Consider the following 17360-nt stretch of genomic DNA (forward strand, 5'->3'; position numbering starts at 1 on the left):
TATACTCTAGAACCATGTGTAGTTTTGTGTACCCTCTAAGAGTTAGAAGTATACTCTAGAACCATGTGTACACTCAGAGTTAGAGGTACACCCAGGACTTCTCTGAGTACCTCAGAGGATCAGGTGTTTGGTGACCTTTATGAGTGTGTAGTTCAAACCGTTCTCAACAATAAAGAAGGCTGTCTTTGTTACATTTCTAATAATAACATTTTAGTGTTTTTAGACGGCTGGACAAGTGAAACGGATCTCCATATTCGTCTCTCTTGACCTCTTGTGACCGATGTATAAGTTTTGACTTGACACAAATCTACATTATTATAATTATTATTAGCTACATGGCAATTTTAGAAAGCCTTGATATTTATTCATGTTATGAGAGTAATGATTGTTTGGACCTAAAGCATTCTCTAGGTCTGATAAAGCCAATTCTGCAATTTGATTCACTGCCAGCAGCCACTGCGATTTTGAACCTTTGTAACGAATCTTTCAAGACCCACAGAATATCTAGTTCTATATGACGATGTAAACACCAAATATCTCAAAATAAAGAAGGGAGTCTATACTTTAACCAGTGGAAATCACAATATTACGCTCTTTAGTTATGAGCGAACCCCCCACCCCCCCCGGCATGTCAGGGGGGGTGGGGGCAGGGGGAGGGGGTGTAGTAAATTAGAGCAAAGCTTTAGTGCTCTGTCTGAGTCCTCAGTGTCTGATGACACAGCATCCTGAGAGGAGAGCAGAGGGGAGGGAGGAGGGGGGAGGGGAGGAGAGCAGCGTGCAATGCATGCATCCGTAGCCTGGGATCAATACCATTGTGGGGTTTCTGACCCGGTCGGAGCAGAACTAACATTACGTCATCAGGCGGCCGGAACCAACGACCTTAACCTCCGGCGCTGTGCGCCTCCAAAATCATTCCCCTATATTTTAAAATGTGTTTAGTTTGACATAATCGTTTTGTTTCTATTGGTTTAATAATTCTTTGGTATGTCCATATGTTATTCTAATCTAATTGATTCACAATAATGTTTTATATTGATTCAGTTTGAGATTGCGCTATACTACTGTCTATCAGCGTCTCCGTGTCTAGGAGATCAACTGGTTGGTCCGTCAGTAAAAAGGTTCCCCCTCGTTGACTTGAACGATAGACGAAATCTTAACACCCTTTTATCTCAGATTCTAATCCCAAATTCCGATTCTAATCAAAACTAGCTTTATCTACGTCTGTGAGCTAATTTTCGGTTAATGCCCGTGGTAAGTTTTGCCCCTTGAATAAGGGACCCCACTTTAAAATACCCAATGGATAGAGACTGAAACAATCATGGCAGTCGATGTGTTTGAAAGTTTGAACCATTTGAACAGTGACTGCATGACCAAGGTTAGCCTTCTTGGGTGTTTTGACATTTTTGTGAAACATTTTTGTGAGACAATAGTATACATTTTATGTCATACATGTATGTGGTTAAGGTTATGAAGGGGGTGTGGTTAAGGTTATGAAGGGGGTGTAGTTAAGGTTATGAAGGGGGTGTGGTTATGGTTATGAAAGGGGTGGGGTTAAGGTTATGAAGGGGGTGTGGTTAAACATATGAAGGGGTGCAGGGTTAAGGTTTTGAAGGGGGTGTGGTTCAGGTTATGAAGGGGGTGGGGTTAAGTACCATGCAGTGGTCTACTCTATACCCCCCACCCAACACCACACCCCTCTCTCTCTCTCTCTCTCTCGCTCTGCTGCATGCCTCCCCTCCCTTGCTCGCCCCTCCCCCCCTTCCTCTGTCTGCTCATCTGGTCTGAGGTTTGGCTCTCTCCTCTCTGCAGCTCTCTAGCATTTCTCTTTCTGCATTAAACTCTCTCTCTGTGTCTCTTTCTCTCTCTCTCTCTCTCTCTCTCTCTCTCTCTCACACACACACACACACACACACACACACACACACACACACACACACACACACACACACACACACACACACACACACACACACACACACACACACACACACACACACACACACACACACACACACACACAGGCTTGGTTCCTGCAGCTGACTGTTAGAATCATGGTTCTTTGAATTCGCAGGAGAGCACGGACAAACACGGCAGATCTCCTCTGTGAGCCGTGCACCACTCGGTCGCTAAACTGCATAAATAAATACAGAGAGTGCTGTTTTTTCCCCCTGTTCTATAATCTATACACGACATGCTGAAAATCTGGACAATAGGCCTATCTCACAGAATTTCCCCGCCCCCTTTCCACGCCCCCTTTCGGAGCTAGTGGTGATAGCGTGACGTCACTCCATAGACACTACATGTTAACAGAGGTAATTTAAGAAGTCTACAACTTTTGTTTTCTCAAGGTAAGGTTTGTTCTATCTGTTCGAGCTGATTTACCATCTTGTTTGCTTCATAATAATATTGGTCTGTCACATTTTTACATTAGGAAATGTACTTAGATTCTCCAGAGAAAAAAAACGTGTAAATGCTAATGTTAAATGACACCACTAGCTACCGGAAGGGGGCGTGGAAAGGGGGCTGTGAGATAGGCCTATCCCCTGCCTCACAGGCAGCGCGTCATCATCGCCTGTAGGCTATGTTTTGGGCGAAAGTGTTCCCCACAGAAATCAGAAAAGACATCAGAAAGTAGTACATTTCACACATTGCATTTTTGTTTTGTTTTGTGACAAGCAAGGAGGAGGCATCCCTCTCTGCCCCCCCCCACACCCCCCCCCCCCCCCCCCACCATGGCAGGGTGTCTCCCTCCTATACGTTCCTCATGTCCAGTGGTAGTATAAGTAACTAAGTACATTTACTCAAGTACTTTACTTAAAGGACCACTTCACCACTTTTCAACCTATCTTCATATAATAGGACCTCACTAATAATCATGATAAAATGGCACGATTTCTTTCTACTCAGTCTGTGTCTCATAGGAGGGCTGTGGGCAGTTTAGAAACCGTCTTCCAGTGACATCATCATTAGGCAGATTTTTTTTTAAACAAGATTTATTTTACAAAAATGTTTAGATTTTCATTATCGTGAGAACGATGGCTTCCATTTTCACATTGCAACTTTTCAGGACTAGAAAGCCTGCAGTTTCTATTAGCTTGTATTCCCCATCGATGATGTCACTGGAAGACGGTTTCTGAACTGCCCACAGCCCTCCTATGAGACACAGACCGAGTAGAAAAAAATAGTGGTCCTTTAACTGGAGTACTTTTTACTTCTACTCCACTATACATCTCAGAGGCAAATGTTTTTGAGTGGTGCCATCCGAGTATGGAAATAGCGTCTGTTCTGTTGACCACCAAGTGTCACTGTTGCGCAGCCTATAACGCACACACACACACACACACACACACACACACACACACACACACACACACACACACACACACACACACACACACACACACACACACACACACACACACACACACACCCACAGACGTGTCAGATGTTTTTTTACTTTTACTACACTACAATTATTTTAAAACTTTAGTTACTTTGTAGATTGTGATCATTATTACAAAACACTCAATCAACCACTACAGCCCTATATACATTTTGCCCATTTGAAAGTAGCCAATCTACAAGCTGTCGCGGCGCATTGTGAGCTTGTAGATCTGCTATTTTCAAAAGATTTTTTTTAAACATTTTTTTTATTTTAAAATGTGTATTTCTCTGTTGCAGTAACATTCTGCATAATGAGTACTCTCATATGTCTTTTTTTTTTAACTAATTTTTAGCCCACGATTTTGTAACCCATGTTTTCACCCAGGTGCATGGGTGACTGTTTCATGTAATCAATTTCCAACAGATCTCCAAACCTGTTGTTTTGGGGAGCGCTGGTAGGAGACGTTTATACTTCATTGCACAACAGTATTGCGCACAGAGAACAGCTGATATACATGCTCACATCGCATGGCGGTTGCGACTGTTGTGAGCGTAGAGGTCTGCGTGCGCGACACCATCGCGGGACGAAGCATACATTATACTTGATGGGCTGCAGGTGTGCGTGCTCTGCTGCCGTAATCATGAGCGCTCACAATGTGTCACATCTTGTAGATTGGCTGTTTTCAAAATATTTGTATAGCCTACATTTGAAAACTTGTGAAACGAGACATTCTGCATAATGAGTACTTTTACCATTAGTACTCTGAAGAGAGAGAGAGAGAGAGAGAGAGAGAGAGATAGTCTTATGATGCAGAGGATGCTTGTCGTTCGCCCCCAGACTGCGGACACTATTTTTAATCTAATTAGATTTCAGGACACCTCTCTCTCTCTCTCTCTCTCTCTCTCTCTCTCTCTCTCTCCTCCCTGTTCCCTTCAGTGTTTCCCTCTGTGCGTGTGTGCACGTCTGTGTGTGTGTGTGTGTGTGTGTGTGTGTGTGTGTGTGTGTGTGCGCACGTCTGTCTGTGTGTGTGTGTGTGTGTGTGTGTGTGTGTGTGTGTGTGTGTGTGTGTGTGTGTGTGTGTGTGTGTGTGTGTGTGTGCACGTCTGTGTGTGTGTACGCGTCTGTGTGTGTGTGTGTGTGTGTGTGTGTGTGTGTGTGTGTGTGTGTGTGTGTGTGTGTGTGTGTGTGTGTGTGTTATTCTCACTGGCGTGTGGGTTTAATACACAAAACAAAAGCCTCTGTTATGCCTTTCCCATCCCTGTCTGCAGATAGTGACTTTGAACTTGATGACGTTTCTATTTTGGCGTTGTCATTGAAAGCAAATAGTGTCATTCATATATATATATATATATATATATATATATATATATGATAGAGCATATTAATTTATTTATTTTTTAGATTTGTAAAGATGTCTTGGAAACGGTGTTAGCCGCACACACACACACACACACACACACACACACACACACACACACACACACACACACACACACACACACACACACACACACACACACACACACACACACACACACACACACACACACACACACGGAGAGCATGCAGGGTCACATAAGATGTTTGGTTTTGTCCAGTGGTGGAAAAAAGTACTCGAACTGTAAGTAAAAGTATCAGTACTGCAATGTAGAAATACTCTGTTACAAGTAAAAGTCTTAGGGGCGACTCACACGGTTGCAACAGATTGATGTATGCTTGTTGTATGAGATGTATAGCTGATGCAAGCTCGCAATGCATTTCCAATGGGAGTCACATGGTTTGACACAACATTAGTGTTGTATGAGGGGGAGCCATACTTGTATGGGAAAGCCATACAACAGCTTGTAGTCCAAAATGTTGTATCAAACCATGTGACTTCCATTGGAAATGCATTGGGGCGGCCATGACACTTACATCTTGCTTACATCTAGCATGCATCAATGTTGTATGCTTGATTGAAAGGTGTGAGTGAGGCCTTACAAGTCTTAGGCCTCACTCACACGGTCGCTGCAGATTTCTCTGTGCTTGCTGTATACAAAGGGTGTGACACAGCTTGCCCCAATGCATTTCCAATGGGAGTCACATGGTCTGACATAACACTGTGTTGTATGAGGGGGAGGGGCGCAGTCGAAACACAGCCGAAAGCCATACAACAGCTTGTAGTCCAAAATGTAGTCCTCAAACCATGTGACTTCCATTGGAAATGCATTGGGGCGGCCATGACACTCACAGCATGCATGCAGCAATGCATTAAAGGTCTGAGTGAGGCCTTACAAGTAACATTTACTTGAGTAAAAGTACGGAAGTACTCATTATGCAGAATGTCCCATTTCAAGTTTTCAAATGTATACATTTTTTTTGTTCTACAAGCTCACAATGTGTGCATCGTGACGCATTGTGAGTTTGTAGATCTGCTATTTTCAAATGGCTGAAATGTATATACAGTAGGGCCTCACTCAGACCTTTACTGCATTGCTGTATGCTTGTTGGATGAATGTTGTGTAGTGTCATGGCCGCCCCAATGCATTTCCAATGGGAGTCACATGGTTTGACACAACATTTGTGTTGTATGAGGGGGAGGGGCGCAGTCGAAACACAGCCGAAAGCCATACAACAGCTTGTAGTCCAAAATGTGGACTACAAACCATGTGACTTCACTTGGAAATGCATTGGGGCGGCCATGACACTACACAACATTCATCCAACAAGCATACAGCAATGCAGTGAGGCCTAGGCTGAGCTCACACCTTTACTGCGCTTGTTGGATGAATGTTGTGTAGTGTCATGGCCGCCCCAATGCATTTCCAATGGAGGTCACATGGTTTGACACAACATTGTGTTGTGTGAGGGGGAGGGGCGCAGTCGAAACACAGCTGAAAGCCATACAACAAACCATGTGACCTCCATTGGAAATGCATTGGGGGCGGCCATGACACTCACAACAAAAATCACTGCATTAACCGTGTGAGCTCAGCCCTAGGGCTGAAGTGGTTAATGTGGTTTTGTAATGATAATCAAAATCTACAAAGTAACTAAAGCTTTCAAATGAATGTAATGGAGTAAAAGTACATTATATTATACTGTACAAGTATATTTTCCTCTGAGATCTAGGTGGAGTAGCCTACTTAAAGAGCCACTTCAGCACTTTTCAACCTATCTTCATATAATTGGTCCTCACTAATGTTCATGATAAAATAGCACAATCAAGACAAGAACCGATCAACAAATAATTATAATCACCCACGCTGGAACAAACATGTGCGGGGAAACTAAATTATTATGCTTTTAATGTGACGGTATACACACATTAACGGACCAGTTATATTATTTTAGAAAAGTTAAAAGGTCTGGTTTAGATAGCATTTTATGTAGACATAACACTATTATATATGAATAGTTTCATTATATAGATATTCCACTGTTATGTTCTTATCTTACATGTGATTCATGATAACTAGTCTTTGTATATGATGTATCGCCATGTTGCTTAATGTAAATCGCTCTGGATTAAGAGTGTCTGCTAAATTGTAAGCAGCTGGTGGACAGCCTGTCCACCCAGCCTGTCCACCCGCTTCCAATGTTATCAACCCAGAATCACCAGTAGGTTGGTTACTTATCACTCCAATGCAATCAAGCCAGCAGGCTCACCTGGAGCCGACTGACTGTGATGAGGAAAGGCGAAGTGAAATTACCATAGATATATATAAACTCTAGATGGCTCAAGGCGGAGTTTCTGACGTCATTCACCCGGCAGCCATCTTACTTCGGGGCTACAGTACAGTATGTTCAATGGCAGCTCAAACAGAAACAGTCATAACTCGCTCAAATCTTCACGGATTTACAAACGGGTTGGATTATTCCAAACGTTGTCAACGTGGCTATGATTCAGGACGCGTATCTGCTTAATTTTCTCTTTTATATGAACGTCGTATAAAAGCATATAAGTATGCGGACGTCTCTGACGTTTATAACAAACCAAACCGTTTGAAAATCGGTTGAAAATTGAGCAAGTTATGGTCATTACATGCCCCATAGACACAATGTTATGTGGCCCGAGGTAACATGGCCGCCACGTAACGACGTCGCTCTCCATTGGCCAACAGCGCGGGTGAGCTATCTAGAGTTTATATATATCTATGGAAATTACTGCCTCTGAAGCAAAAACATTGTGATGTTGTTAGAAAAGTACTGTAAAGGCCCCAGTAAAATGTAGTGGAAGACAAGTGATATTTATTTTGTTAAATGCATTGCATTTTTGGTTTATAAAGAGCTGAAGTGGAGATTTTATCGTAATTATTACAGTACTATTCATAATATAATGCCATTTAACACTTATTGCACAAATTAATGGTTGTTTTAATGTTAGGAAAAAATATAAAACATATAAAATGCTCGTGGGCTTGATAAGAACCCGGCTCGATAAGCCTGATTGATACGGTGCTCCTTATCAATAAAAATGAACGAGCTCCACCCCTAATCCCGAGTTGTGGAAACCATATGTCCTAGGGTGGATTACCAGACACGCACGCACGCACAGGGACTAGAAAGGCCCCATACATATACATGCTGCACGCACAGGGACTAGAAAGGCCCCATACATATACATGCTGTTTGTTATGGGGGAGTGGTTGGTTGACGAGAGACTGCAGTCAGCACATCTTTACCCTGATCGATGGCAGCCTGCATGCCTCTCCTCTCCTCTCCTCTCCTCTCCTCTCCTCTCCTCTCCTCTCCTCTCCTCTCCTCTCCTCTCCTCTCCTCTCCTCTCTTCAGCCCTCCTCTCCTCTCCTCTCCTCTGCTCTCCCCTCTCCTCTCCTCTCCTCTCCTCTCCTCTCCTCTCCTCTCCTCTCCTCTCCTCTCCTCTCCTCTCCTCTCCTCTCCTCTCCTCTCCTCTCCTCTCCTCTCTTCAGCCCTCCTCTCCTCTCCTCTCCTCTGCTCTCCTCTCTCCTCTCCTCTCCTCTCCTCTCCTCTCCTCTCCTCTCCTCTCCTCTCCTCTCCTCTCCTCTCCTCTCCTCTCCTCTCTTCAGCCCTCCTCTCCTCTCCTCTCCTCTGCTCTCCTCTGCTCTCCTCTGCTCTCCTCTCCTCTCCTCTCCTCTCCTCTCCTCTCCTCTCCTCTCCTCTCCTCTCCTCTCCTCTGCTCTCCTCTCTCCTCTCTCCTCTCTTCAGCCTGCATGCCTCTCCTCTCCTCTGCTCTCCTCTCTCCTCTCCTCTCTTCAGCCTGCATGCCTCTCCTCTCCTCTCCTCTCCTCTCCTCTCCTCTCCTCTCCTCTCCTCTCCTCTCCTCTCCTCTCCTCTCCTCTCCTCTCCTCTCCTCTCCTCTCCTCTCTTCAGCCTGCATGCCTCTCCTCTCCTCTCCTCTCCTCTCCTCTCCTCTCCTCTCCTCTCCTCTCCTCTCTCCTCTCCTCTCTTCAGCCTGCATGCCTCTCCTCTCCTCTCCTCTCCTCTCCTCTCCTCTCCTCTCCTCTCCTCTCCTCTCCTCTCCTCTCCTCTCCTCTCCTCTCCTCGAGATATTTGGCCACAGAGAGAAGAGCTGTCTGTCTGTCTGTCTGTCTGTCTGTCTGTCTGTCTGTCTGTCTGTCTCAAGGGGGCAGGCAGGCTTTCCAACGTTGAAGCTCTCCTCCCTAGTGGTAGGAGGAGGGACTACAGGCGGACCCGTGGATTCATGACCGGGAAACCCCGTGCAGCTGGGCTTTAACATTGAGCGCTCGGTTGCACTTCCGCATTTGACCACCAAAATTTGGTGGTCAAATGCGGAAGTAGACGTTCTCAGACGGTACTTCCGGCAGTCTTCCGGGTGCTTCAAAACGCCACTGAGCAACTTCCACTGACATGAATAGCTGGGGGGGCGGAGCTTCGCGCCAGTTCAGTCTCTATTATATATATACTCTATGGTCTGTCTGCCTGCCTGCCTGCCTGTCTGTCTGTCAGTACTGTTCAACTGGAAGTCAGTGTGGTGACCCTACGGTTGTACTGTTCAACTGGAAGTCAGTACTGTTGAAGTCAGTACTGTTTCTTTCTTTCTTTCTTTCTTTCTTTCTTTCTTTCTTTCTTTCTTTCTTTCTCTTTCTTCTTTTTCACATCAAGGTCCATTATTTATTGTGGATTTCAACCACTGACCACCATTTGATGACATTTAGCCTCTCAGACAGAAAACTAAATAATATTTGTTGTCGTTTGATAAGATGTCCACAATTCCATGCTGTATATGATGTTGGTACCATTAGGAGAGACAACAGGCAAACGTTGATCAAAATAACAGTTCTTCTACATTCTCCAATTGTGTAGACTTTTTGTAAATTTAGTAATGCAGATGTTTAACAATAATTTAACTCTTGGGAGCGTAACAGTTACACTCTGAAGAGTTACAGATCTGTAAGGGTCCATTTGAGTTACCATAACTCTCCATCTTTTGGCTGGGGACCACCTGGAACCTCCTCAAGGACCACTGGTGGTTGGCCCCCGGTTTCTGTGAACTACAGTACTCCTTTACCTGCAGTAGCATACTCTAGTGAATGTGCTTAGTTACTGCCCACCACTGACAGTCGCTGTGCGGATATGACAAACGATGAGTTATTTGATTAGTCTTTCTATCCCTCTGTGATTCTCTCCCACAGACATATGTAATCCTCAACAAAGTAATGTACTGTCTTTAACTCTAGTCTCTGTGTCTCTTCTCTTCCACAGACATTCATAGTCCTCAACAAAGTAATGTACTGTCTTTAACTCTAGTCTCTGTGTCTCTTCTCTTCCACAGACATTCATAGTCCTCAACAAAGTAATGTACTGTCTTTAACTCTAGTCTCTGTGTCTCTTCTCTTCCACAGACATTCATAGTCCTCAACAAAGTAATGTACTGTCTTTAACTCTAGTCTCTGTGTCTCTTCTCTTCCACAGACATTCATAGTCCTCAACAAAGTAATGTACTGTCTTTAACTCTAGTCTCTGTGTCTCTTCTCTTCCACAGACATTCATAGTCCTCAACAAAGTAATGTACTGTCTTTAACTCTAGTCTCTGTGTCTCTTCTCTTCCACAGACATTCATAGTCCTCAACAAAGGAAAAGTGATCTTTAACTCTAGTCTCTGTGTCTCTTCTCTTCCACAGACATTCATAGTCCTCAACAAAGTAATGCACTGTCTTTAACTCTAGTCTCTGTGTCTCTTCTCTTCCACAGACATTCATAGTCCTCAACAAAGGAAAAGTGATGTACTGTCTTTAACTCTAGTCTCTGTGTCTCTTCTCTTCCACAGACATTCATAGTCCTCAACAAAGGAAAAGTGATCTTCCGCTTCAGTGGCACGCCCTCCTTGTACATCATATCGCCTTTCAATTTGGGAAGGAAAATAGCTATTAAGATTTTGATACACTCATATCCTTTCAAGTGAAAATAAAAAAGTCATGTTTCATGATGTTGCATGCTAAAGCTAAAAGTTTGCAGTGTTTATATTTGTGCATGTGCGTGTGTGTGTGTGTGTGTGTGTGTGTGTGTGTGTGTGTGTGTGTGTGTGCGTGCGTGCGTGCGTGCGTGCGTGCGTGCGTGCGTGCGTGCGTGCGTGCGTGCGTGCGTGCGTGCGTGCGTGCGTGCGTGCGTGCGTGCGTGCGTGCGTGCGTGCATCATCTGTACGATTTTGACCAACTGTATATTCATGACCTTTAGTGACCCTCCAGAATGGTCCAAACAAGTAGAGTAAGTATCTAACCCTAACCTAGAGTAAGGGTGTTTGCACACAGCCTGCGTTTCTCGGGCCGAATATCGGAGCGAATGTCAGAACACTGAAAAAAAGAAAAAAATCAACCTCACGTAATGTTAATCATGTTTGCACACTCCCGCCAAATATTGTGTCCTTAACTCCTTTCCTTCACATTGTTCAGCATGATCATCATGACTACGATTTTGACCAACTGTATATTCATGACCTTTAGTGACCCTCCAGAATGGTCCAAACAAGTAGAGTAAGTATCTAACCCTAACCTAGAGTAAAGGTGTTTGCACACAGCCTGCGTTTCTCGGGCCGAATATCGGAGCAATTTACAATTTACAATTTAGGCATTTAGAAGACGCTCTTAATCCAGAGCGACTTACATTAAGCAAGAACAAAAAGCATGGGAATACATCACATATATAAAAAGCATTTATCAAGAAACATGCGTAAGCTAAGAACGTAACTAGAACATATCTATATATAATGACACTATACATATAAGCTATACATATATATTATACTATGCTGTACTGTTATTGTGCTGTCTACATGACATGCTATAAGTCTGTTTCAAATGCTATCTAAGTCTAAAAAGTGCTGTCTAAGGGGGTAGGGTAAGTGCTATGGGCCATGGTGGAGTCTGAAAAGGTGGGTTTTCAGACTACGGCGGAAGATCGGGAGTGATGCTGCAGTTCTGATTGCAACGGGAAGTGCATTCCACAGTTTTGGGGCCAGAAGGGAGAAGAGTTTGGGACGTGTGGAGCGTTGTCCCGGCGTTTTTAGTGAGGGTACTTCCAGCTTCCCTGCGTTGGCTGATCTGAGTGCGCGGGAGGGTTTGTAGGGAGCGAATGTCAGAACACTGAAAAAAATCAACCTCACGTAATGTTAATCACGTTTGCACACTCCCGCCGAATATTGCGTCCGTATAAAAGGTTTTTGGACCGGGGACGACTTTATCTGTTTTTCGCAGCAATCTTTCACACCCCTTGATCATCTCATTGAAGAGCACAAAGTCCATCCATCCATCTTCAACCGCTTATACGTAGCCGGGTCGCGGGGGCAACAGCTCCACCAGCGAGCTCCAGACTTCCGTCAAACACAGGATCTTTTTTCAGAATTAGACGGGATGATTTAGATCGGGAGTTATGATCGTTTTAAGATTTTCGTTTTCATCAGCTAAACAGGCAGGGGACATTTTCGATGACGTGTCACTTTTTGACACGTCATCGGATCGGGCAACAAGCGCTCCAAGGCTCTAGAGCGATGCGAACGGTTTTGTTATCATTAATCTCCGTCCTATTTATCAATCTCCATGTTGGGCACTTGACCATGACCTTGAACTTGGACGGAGAACTCCGCCCTGGGCCTCCAAGGTGTTAATGATGTTTAGGACACAATAAACACTTTCCTGTTTTTTTTTAATGTGTGTAATGTGAGATATTTTAGTATTCCAAATGTCTGATGATGCCTCAGACACTGGTCTCACTTCCTATCCTGGGACTACATGTTGTCTCAGTAAGACAGCCCTCCCCCTCTCCACAAGGATGGGCAGTGCACCAAAGCATTATGGTCATTATAGTCATTCAACAATCCAGTCAAACCCTAGTCAAACACATAGACTTCATTATTGTTCTGGCCATAGGGTGCAAATTTCAAATTGTGCTACTGTTATCTACTACAGGGGTTCTCAACCCGTGGGTCGCGACCCCTCGGGGGGTCGCCAAATTATTTTAGGGGGTCCCCAAATTTTCTTTTTAAATTTTCTTTTCACGATTTTTCAAAAATAGCAGACCTACAAGCTCGTAGCGCGCCACTCGGTGGCGCGCTATGAGCTTGTAGATCTGCTATTTTTCAATAGCTAAATTATAACAATGCTTAAAACACCAAAAGGGGTTCCCGCCCAAAATGGTTTAAGGTTATTGTAGCAGTCAATTTATATTGGGGGTCGGGAGGGGGCGGGGCGGGGGTCCCGAGACATTGCCAAAGCATTTCCGGGGGTCCCCGGCAAAAACGTTGAGAACCCCTGATCTACTACAAATACTATTCACATTGAGTGACTGCAGTTTCTTCCAGTGGTGAACTGTCCCTTTAAGTAAAAGTATCAATGCTGCTATGTAAACATAATCAAAATTCAATAATCATTTTGATTATGAGTATGTATACTCATCTATTATAAAGATACATACTCAAATAAAGAACAGATTCTCAAACAAATAAAGTACTTAATTAGAATACTCATGTGTACTTTACCACTGAATAACAACCAATAATACGAGCTTTGTGAGCTGACCTTTATAAGGTGCTTCGTTTCGTTTTGTGTGTGTGTGTGTGTGTGTGTGTGTGTGTGTGTGTGTGTGTGTGTGTGTGTGTGTGTGTGTGTGTGTGCGTGTGTGTGTGTGCGTGTGCGTGTGTGATTTCAAGGTATATTCACAGGTATATAAGCTGATTCATCGTGTGTGTGTGTGTGTGTGTGTTTTCAAGGTATACCTTCACAGGTATATACACCTTCGAGTCCCTCACAAAGATCGTGGCCAGAGGATTCGCTATAGACGGCTTTACGTTCCTCCGAGACCCCTGGAACTGGTTGGATTTCATGGTCATCTCCATGGCGTAAGTACATTTCACTGTCTTGTTTCTCCAATGTAACAAAAATAAATATTCACCGCCAGATGCCAGATTATACAACAGGTAGTTTTGAGGAAGCACATTAGTTGAAATAGCCGTCTACCCGTGCTAAAACGAGCATGATGGCACACCTAATCAAAACTGTGCTGACGGAGTGGCTAGGCTATCAGTTTGGATGATTGACTAAATCGGGCATTAAAGCTGCAATTTTTTTTATTCAGACAGCCAGCAATGAGTAAAATGCTCCCAAAAAATCTTGTCTCTGTGACACATCTAGGGGCCACAATCTGCATTCAAAGATTTTCGTAGAAGCTTTGCCATTGGTCGATTTGCCTGTTTACTTCCTGATTGGTTAGTCATTTCGACCAATGACAAAGCTTCTAGGAACATCTTTGAATGCAGATTGTGGCCCCTAGATGTGTCACAGAGACTACATTTTTTTGGGAGCATTTTACTCATTGCTGGCTGTCTGAAATCTGAATAAAAAAAAAAAGGTCATTCAAATTGTGACACAATATTTCTTATAGCAGCTTTAAAAACAATATGAATTTCTATCAAATATCTTAGGTACAATGAAATTGAGTTGAGGTGTTTTTTTAAGGGTAACTGTTGTATAATCACAATATTACACTCGAGGGTTTGCTTTACCGTCACTTCAGGGCCGCTTGCGGTCAAAACTCGGCTAAAGTCTCGTTCCTGCAGCAACGCTGTCGCGCCAATAATCACGGTAAAGCACACCCTCTCGTAAAATATTTCTTCATTCATCACCTGATGGCACATTTTAAAAGCCAGATTAATTTGCGCCACGGAACATGATTTATGCATAATATAATAGACAAAATATCATGGCTAAGAATTTAAAGGGAAATGTTGCTTATATATATAGTACTTTTATAGCATACATCAAGTCCATATAACCAGCTCTGACAGTGTGATAAAAATAAAAAATATAACGGTTCCAGAAACGGTTCCAAATGTGATGGAACCGATTCCGGTTCTTGAATCTCTGAACTGGGTCTGAAAAAAAGAACCGGTTCCGGGTTCCAGCCCTAATCAGCATGGTGTGTTCCCATTTCAATGCAGCAGGGGTTACGTAACCCCTGCTTTATGAATCATGATCCATGAGCTCATATTGGGGGAACAGTGCCCCTCCGCCCCTTTAGCAGGAGTGGGGGCGCTGTTTCCCCAAATGTGAGCTCATGGCAAAACAAAGATGAACCATCTTTCTGTCTATTATGCCTTCTTTGTGTTGGGGGACGGCTGCTGAGTTGTAACCCTGTCTGATCCAACTTGCAGGTATATAACAGAGTTTGTAAACCTAGGCAATGTGTCAGCCCTGCGTACGTTCAGGGTTCTGAGGGCTTTGAAAACAATTTCTGTTATTCCAGGTAAGGCTGCTGTCCTACTAGGTGTCTGTGTCTCCCCGGGTTTGGGCGAGTCTCCCGCGGGGTTGATGTTAGGTGTGGTTTTCGTATTTTCTTTTAGTTTTTTTGTTGTCTCCCCTCCTTCCTTCTCCTTTTAGCCTGGAATGCAGACGGAGTCGCTCGCTCGGCATTTGTTTTTGTTTTGTTTTGTTTTTTTCACTTTGCTTCTCCGTCTGGCTAGCATCCTGTTTGAGATGGATTTCCAAACGTCACCAAAGTAGAGCACCAAAGTCTTACGTAATTCACACATCCTACCTGGGTCAGTTTCCCCCCCCCCCCCCATTCTTAATTACCATACACCTTTTTGAGTGGTGTAAACCACTCCTACAACTGGCTTTTTTGTGCAGAAAAAATGAGCATGGTTGCTATGTTCACCCTGTTGTAATGACGTAATGAAATCACACCCGGGTGAACAGGGTGAACATAGCAACCATGCTCATTTTTTCTGCACAAAAAAGCCAGTTAATGAAATCACACCCGGGTGTGATTTCATTACGTCAGACATGATTTCATTACGTCAGACAGACCTTACACCACTCAGTTCACACGGGTGTGATTTTTTATATTGCGTCAAATAAGAACTGTGTTCCAAAAATAAATAAATCATCCCGGCGGTTTGACTCATATGGACATGAACTATAAACTGACGGTTGAGAAAACGCTAACGTTACCGTCGCCGAATTAGTTAAATTTTCACCAGAAACAGTCTGTATCGAATATGAGTGACTGACTATCGAAGACGATACAGAGCCACCTCCCTGACAATATTGCCAAGACAGTTTGTTTATTTTTGGACAACAATTCCTAATTGAGACTATTCTAAGATCACCCAATGTTATTCTCCGTAGAGAAATTACTTCGGTGACCCAGGGGATGAACGAGTGACGTCAAGACTTCGGTAATCTATATGTAGGCAAGTCAAGGCTATGCTAGTAGCCTACTGGCCAGGCAGTCTACGGGCCAGGTATCCTACTGGCAAGGTAGCCTACGGGCCAGGTATCCTACTGGCCAGGTAGCCTACGGGCCAGACAGTCTGTGGGCCAGGTAGTCTACGGGCTAGACAGCCTACTGGCCAGACAGTCTACGGGCCAGACAGTCTGCGGGCCAGACAGTCTGCGGGCCATACAGTCTGCGGGCCATACAGTCTGCGGGCCAGACAGTCTGCGGGCCAGACAGTCTGTGGGCCAGGTAGTCTACGGGCTAGACAGCCTACTGGCCAGACAGTCTACGGGCCAGACAGACTACGGGCCTGGTAGTCTATGGGCCAGGTAGCCTACGGGCTAGACAGCCTACGGGCCAGACAGTCTACGGGCCAGACAGTCTACGGGCCAGACAGACTACGGGCCAGGTAGTCTATGGGCCAGGTAGCCTACGGGCAATACAGCAAAACTGGAACCAGAAGTTCAGTGAAATACATTGGGTTCAACCAAGGAGATCTGGCCAGCTTGTGAACAAACATTATTTCTGAACGATTGCGTCCCTTTGTCAGTTAATCTCTTCAGGAATATAAAAGAAGACATGCACACTGTATAATGTTATTGAGGCATCTTAACAGCGGCATGTGTCCTTCCTGGCACGGCAGTATCGCAACATTGTCTGGCTGTCAATAGCCGGCAGTCTCGCACTACTTTGGCACGTTCAGAAAAGTAGATAACTCAATAAAATGATACAGTGTTTGTACAACGCCGAAAAGCAACACACCAGAAATTGTGTTTGTTCATAAACTGGTCCACATGTTTTTCCTTTTGTATGTTGTTGTACTCAGGGTGTCCTGGCAAAAGAGAGCATTCTCTCAATGGTCTTCCTTGATTAAATAAAGGTCAATAAAAAGAAACATTGTCACAAACAGTGTCACAGTGCGATGAATCTGCCAGCTGGAATAGGCCTATCTCACAGCCCGCTTTCCACGCCCACTTCCGGTAAATAGTGGTGTCTTTAACATGAGCATTTACAAGTTTTTTTCTCTGGAAAATCTAAGTACATTTTCTAATGTAAAAATGTGACAGACCAATATTATTATGAAGCAAACAAGATGGTAAATCAGGTCGAACAGATACCTTATCTTACCTTGAGAAAACAAAAGTTGTAGACTTCTTAAATTACCTCTGTTAACATGTAGCGTCTATGGAGTGACGTCACGCTATCACCACTAACCCCGAAAGGGGGCGTATTTAGGGGGGCGGGGAAATTCTGTGAGATAGGCTTATTGCTGGATGGCGAAAAT

The 17360-nt window shown here is 44.1% G+C and overlaps 1 protein-coding gene across 2 annotated transcripts in view; it reads left to right on the top strand.

The window, feature by feature from the left end:
• Positions 1 to 17360, top strand: part of LOC306929157 (sodium channel protein type 8 subunit alpha-like) — a gene marked incomplete at its 3' end in the record, with an annotated part of 99385 nt that overhangs the window by 2907 nt on the left and 79118 nt on the right. For both annotated transcript variants that reach the window (XM_079509573.1, XM_079509574.1), the window contains exons 2-4: positions 10635 to 10765; positions 11257 to 11337; positions 13569 to 13697. In XM_079509573.1, the coding sequence (XP_079365699.1) occupies positions 10635 to 10765; positions 11257 to 11337; positions 13569 to 13697 (341 nt within the window). The remainder of the gene's footprint in view (positions 1 to 10634; positions 10766 to 11256; positions 11338 to 13568; positions 13698 to 17360) is intronic.

Source organism: Electrona antarctica (assembly GCF_951216825.1).
Source record: "Electrona antarctica genome assembly, chromosome: 9".
In the NCBI taxonomy this organism is placed as follows: domain Eukaryota; kingdom Metazoa; phylum Chordata; class Actinopteri; order Myctophiformes; family Myctophidae; genus Electrona; species Electrona antarctica.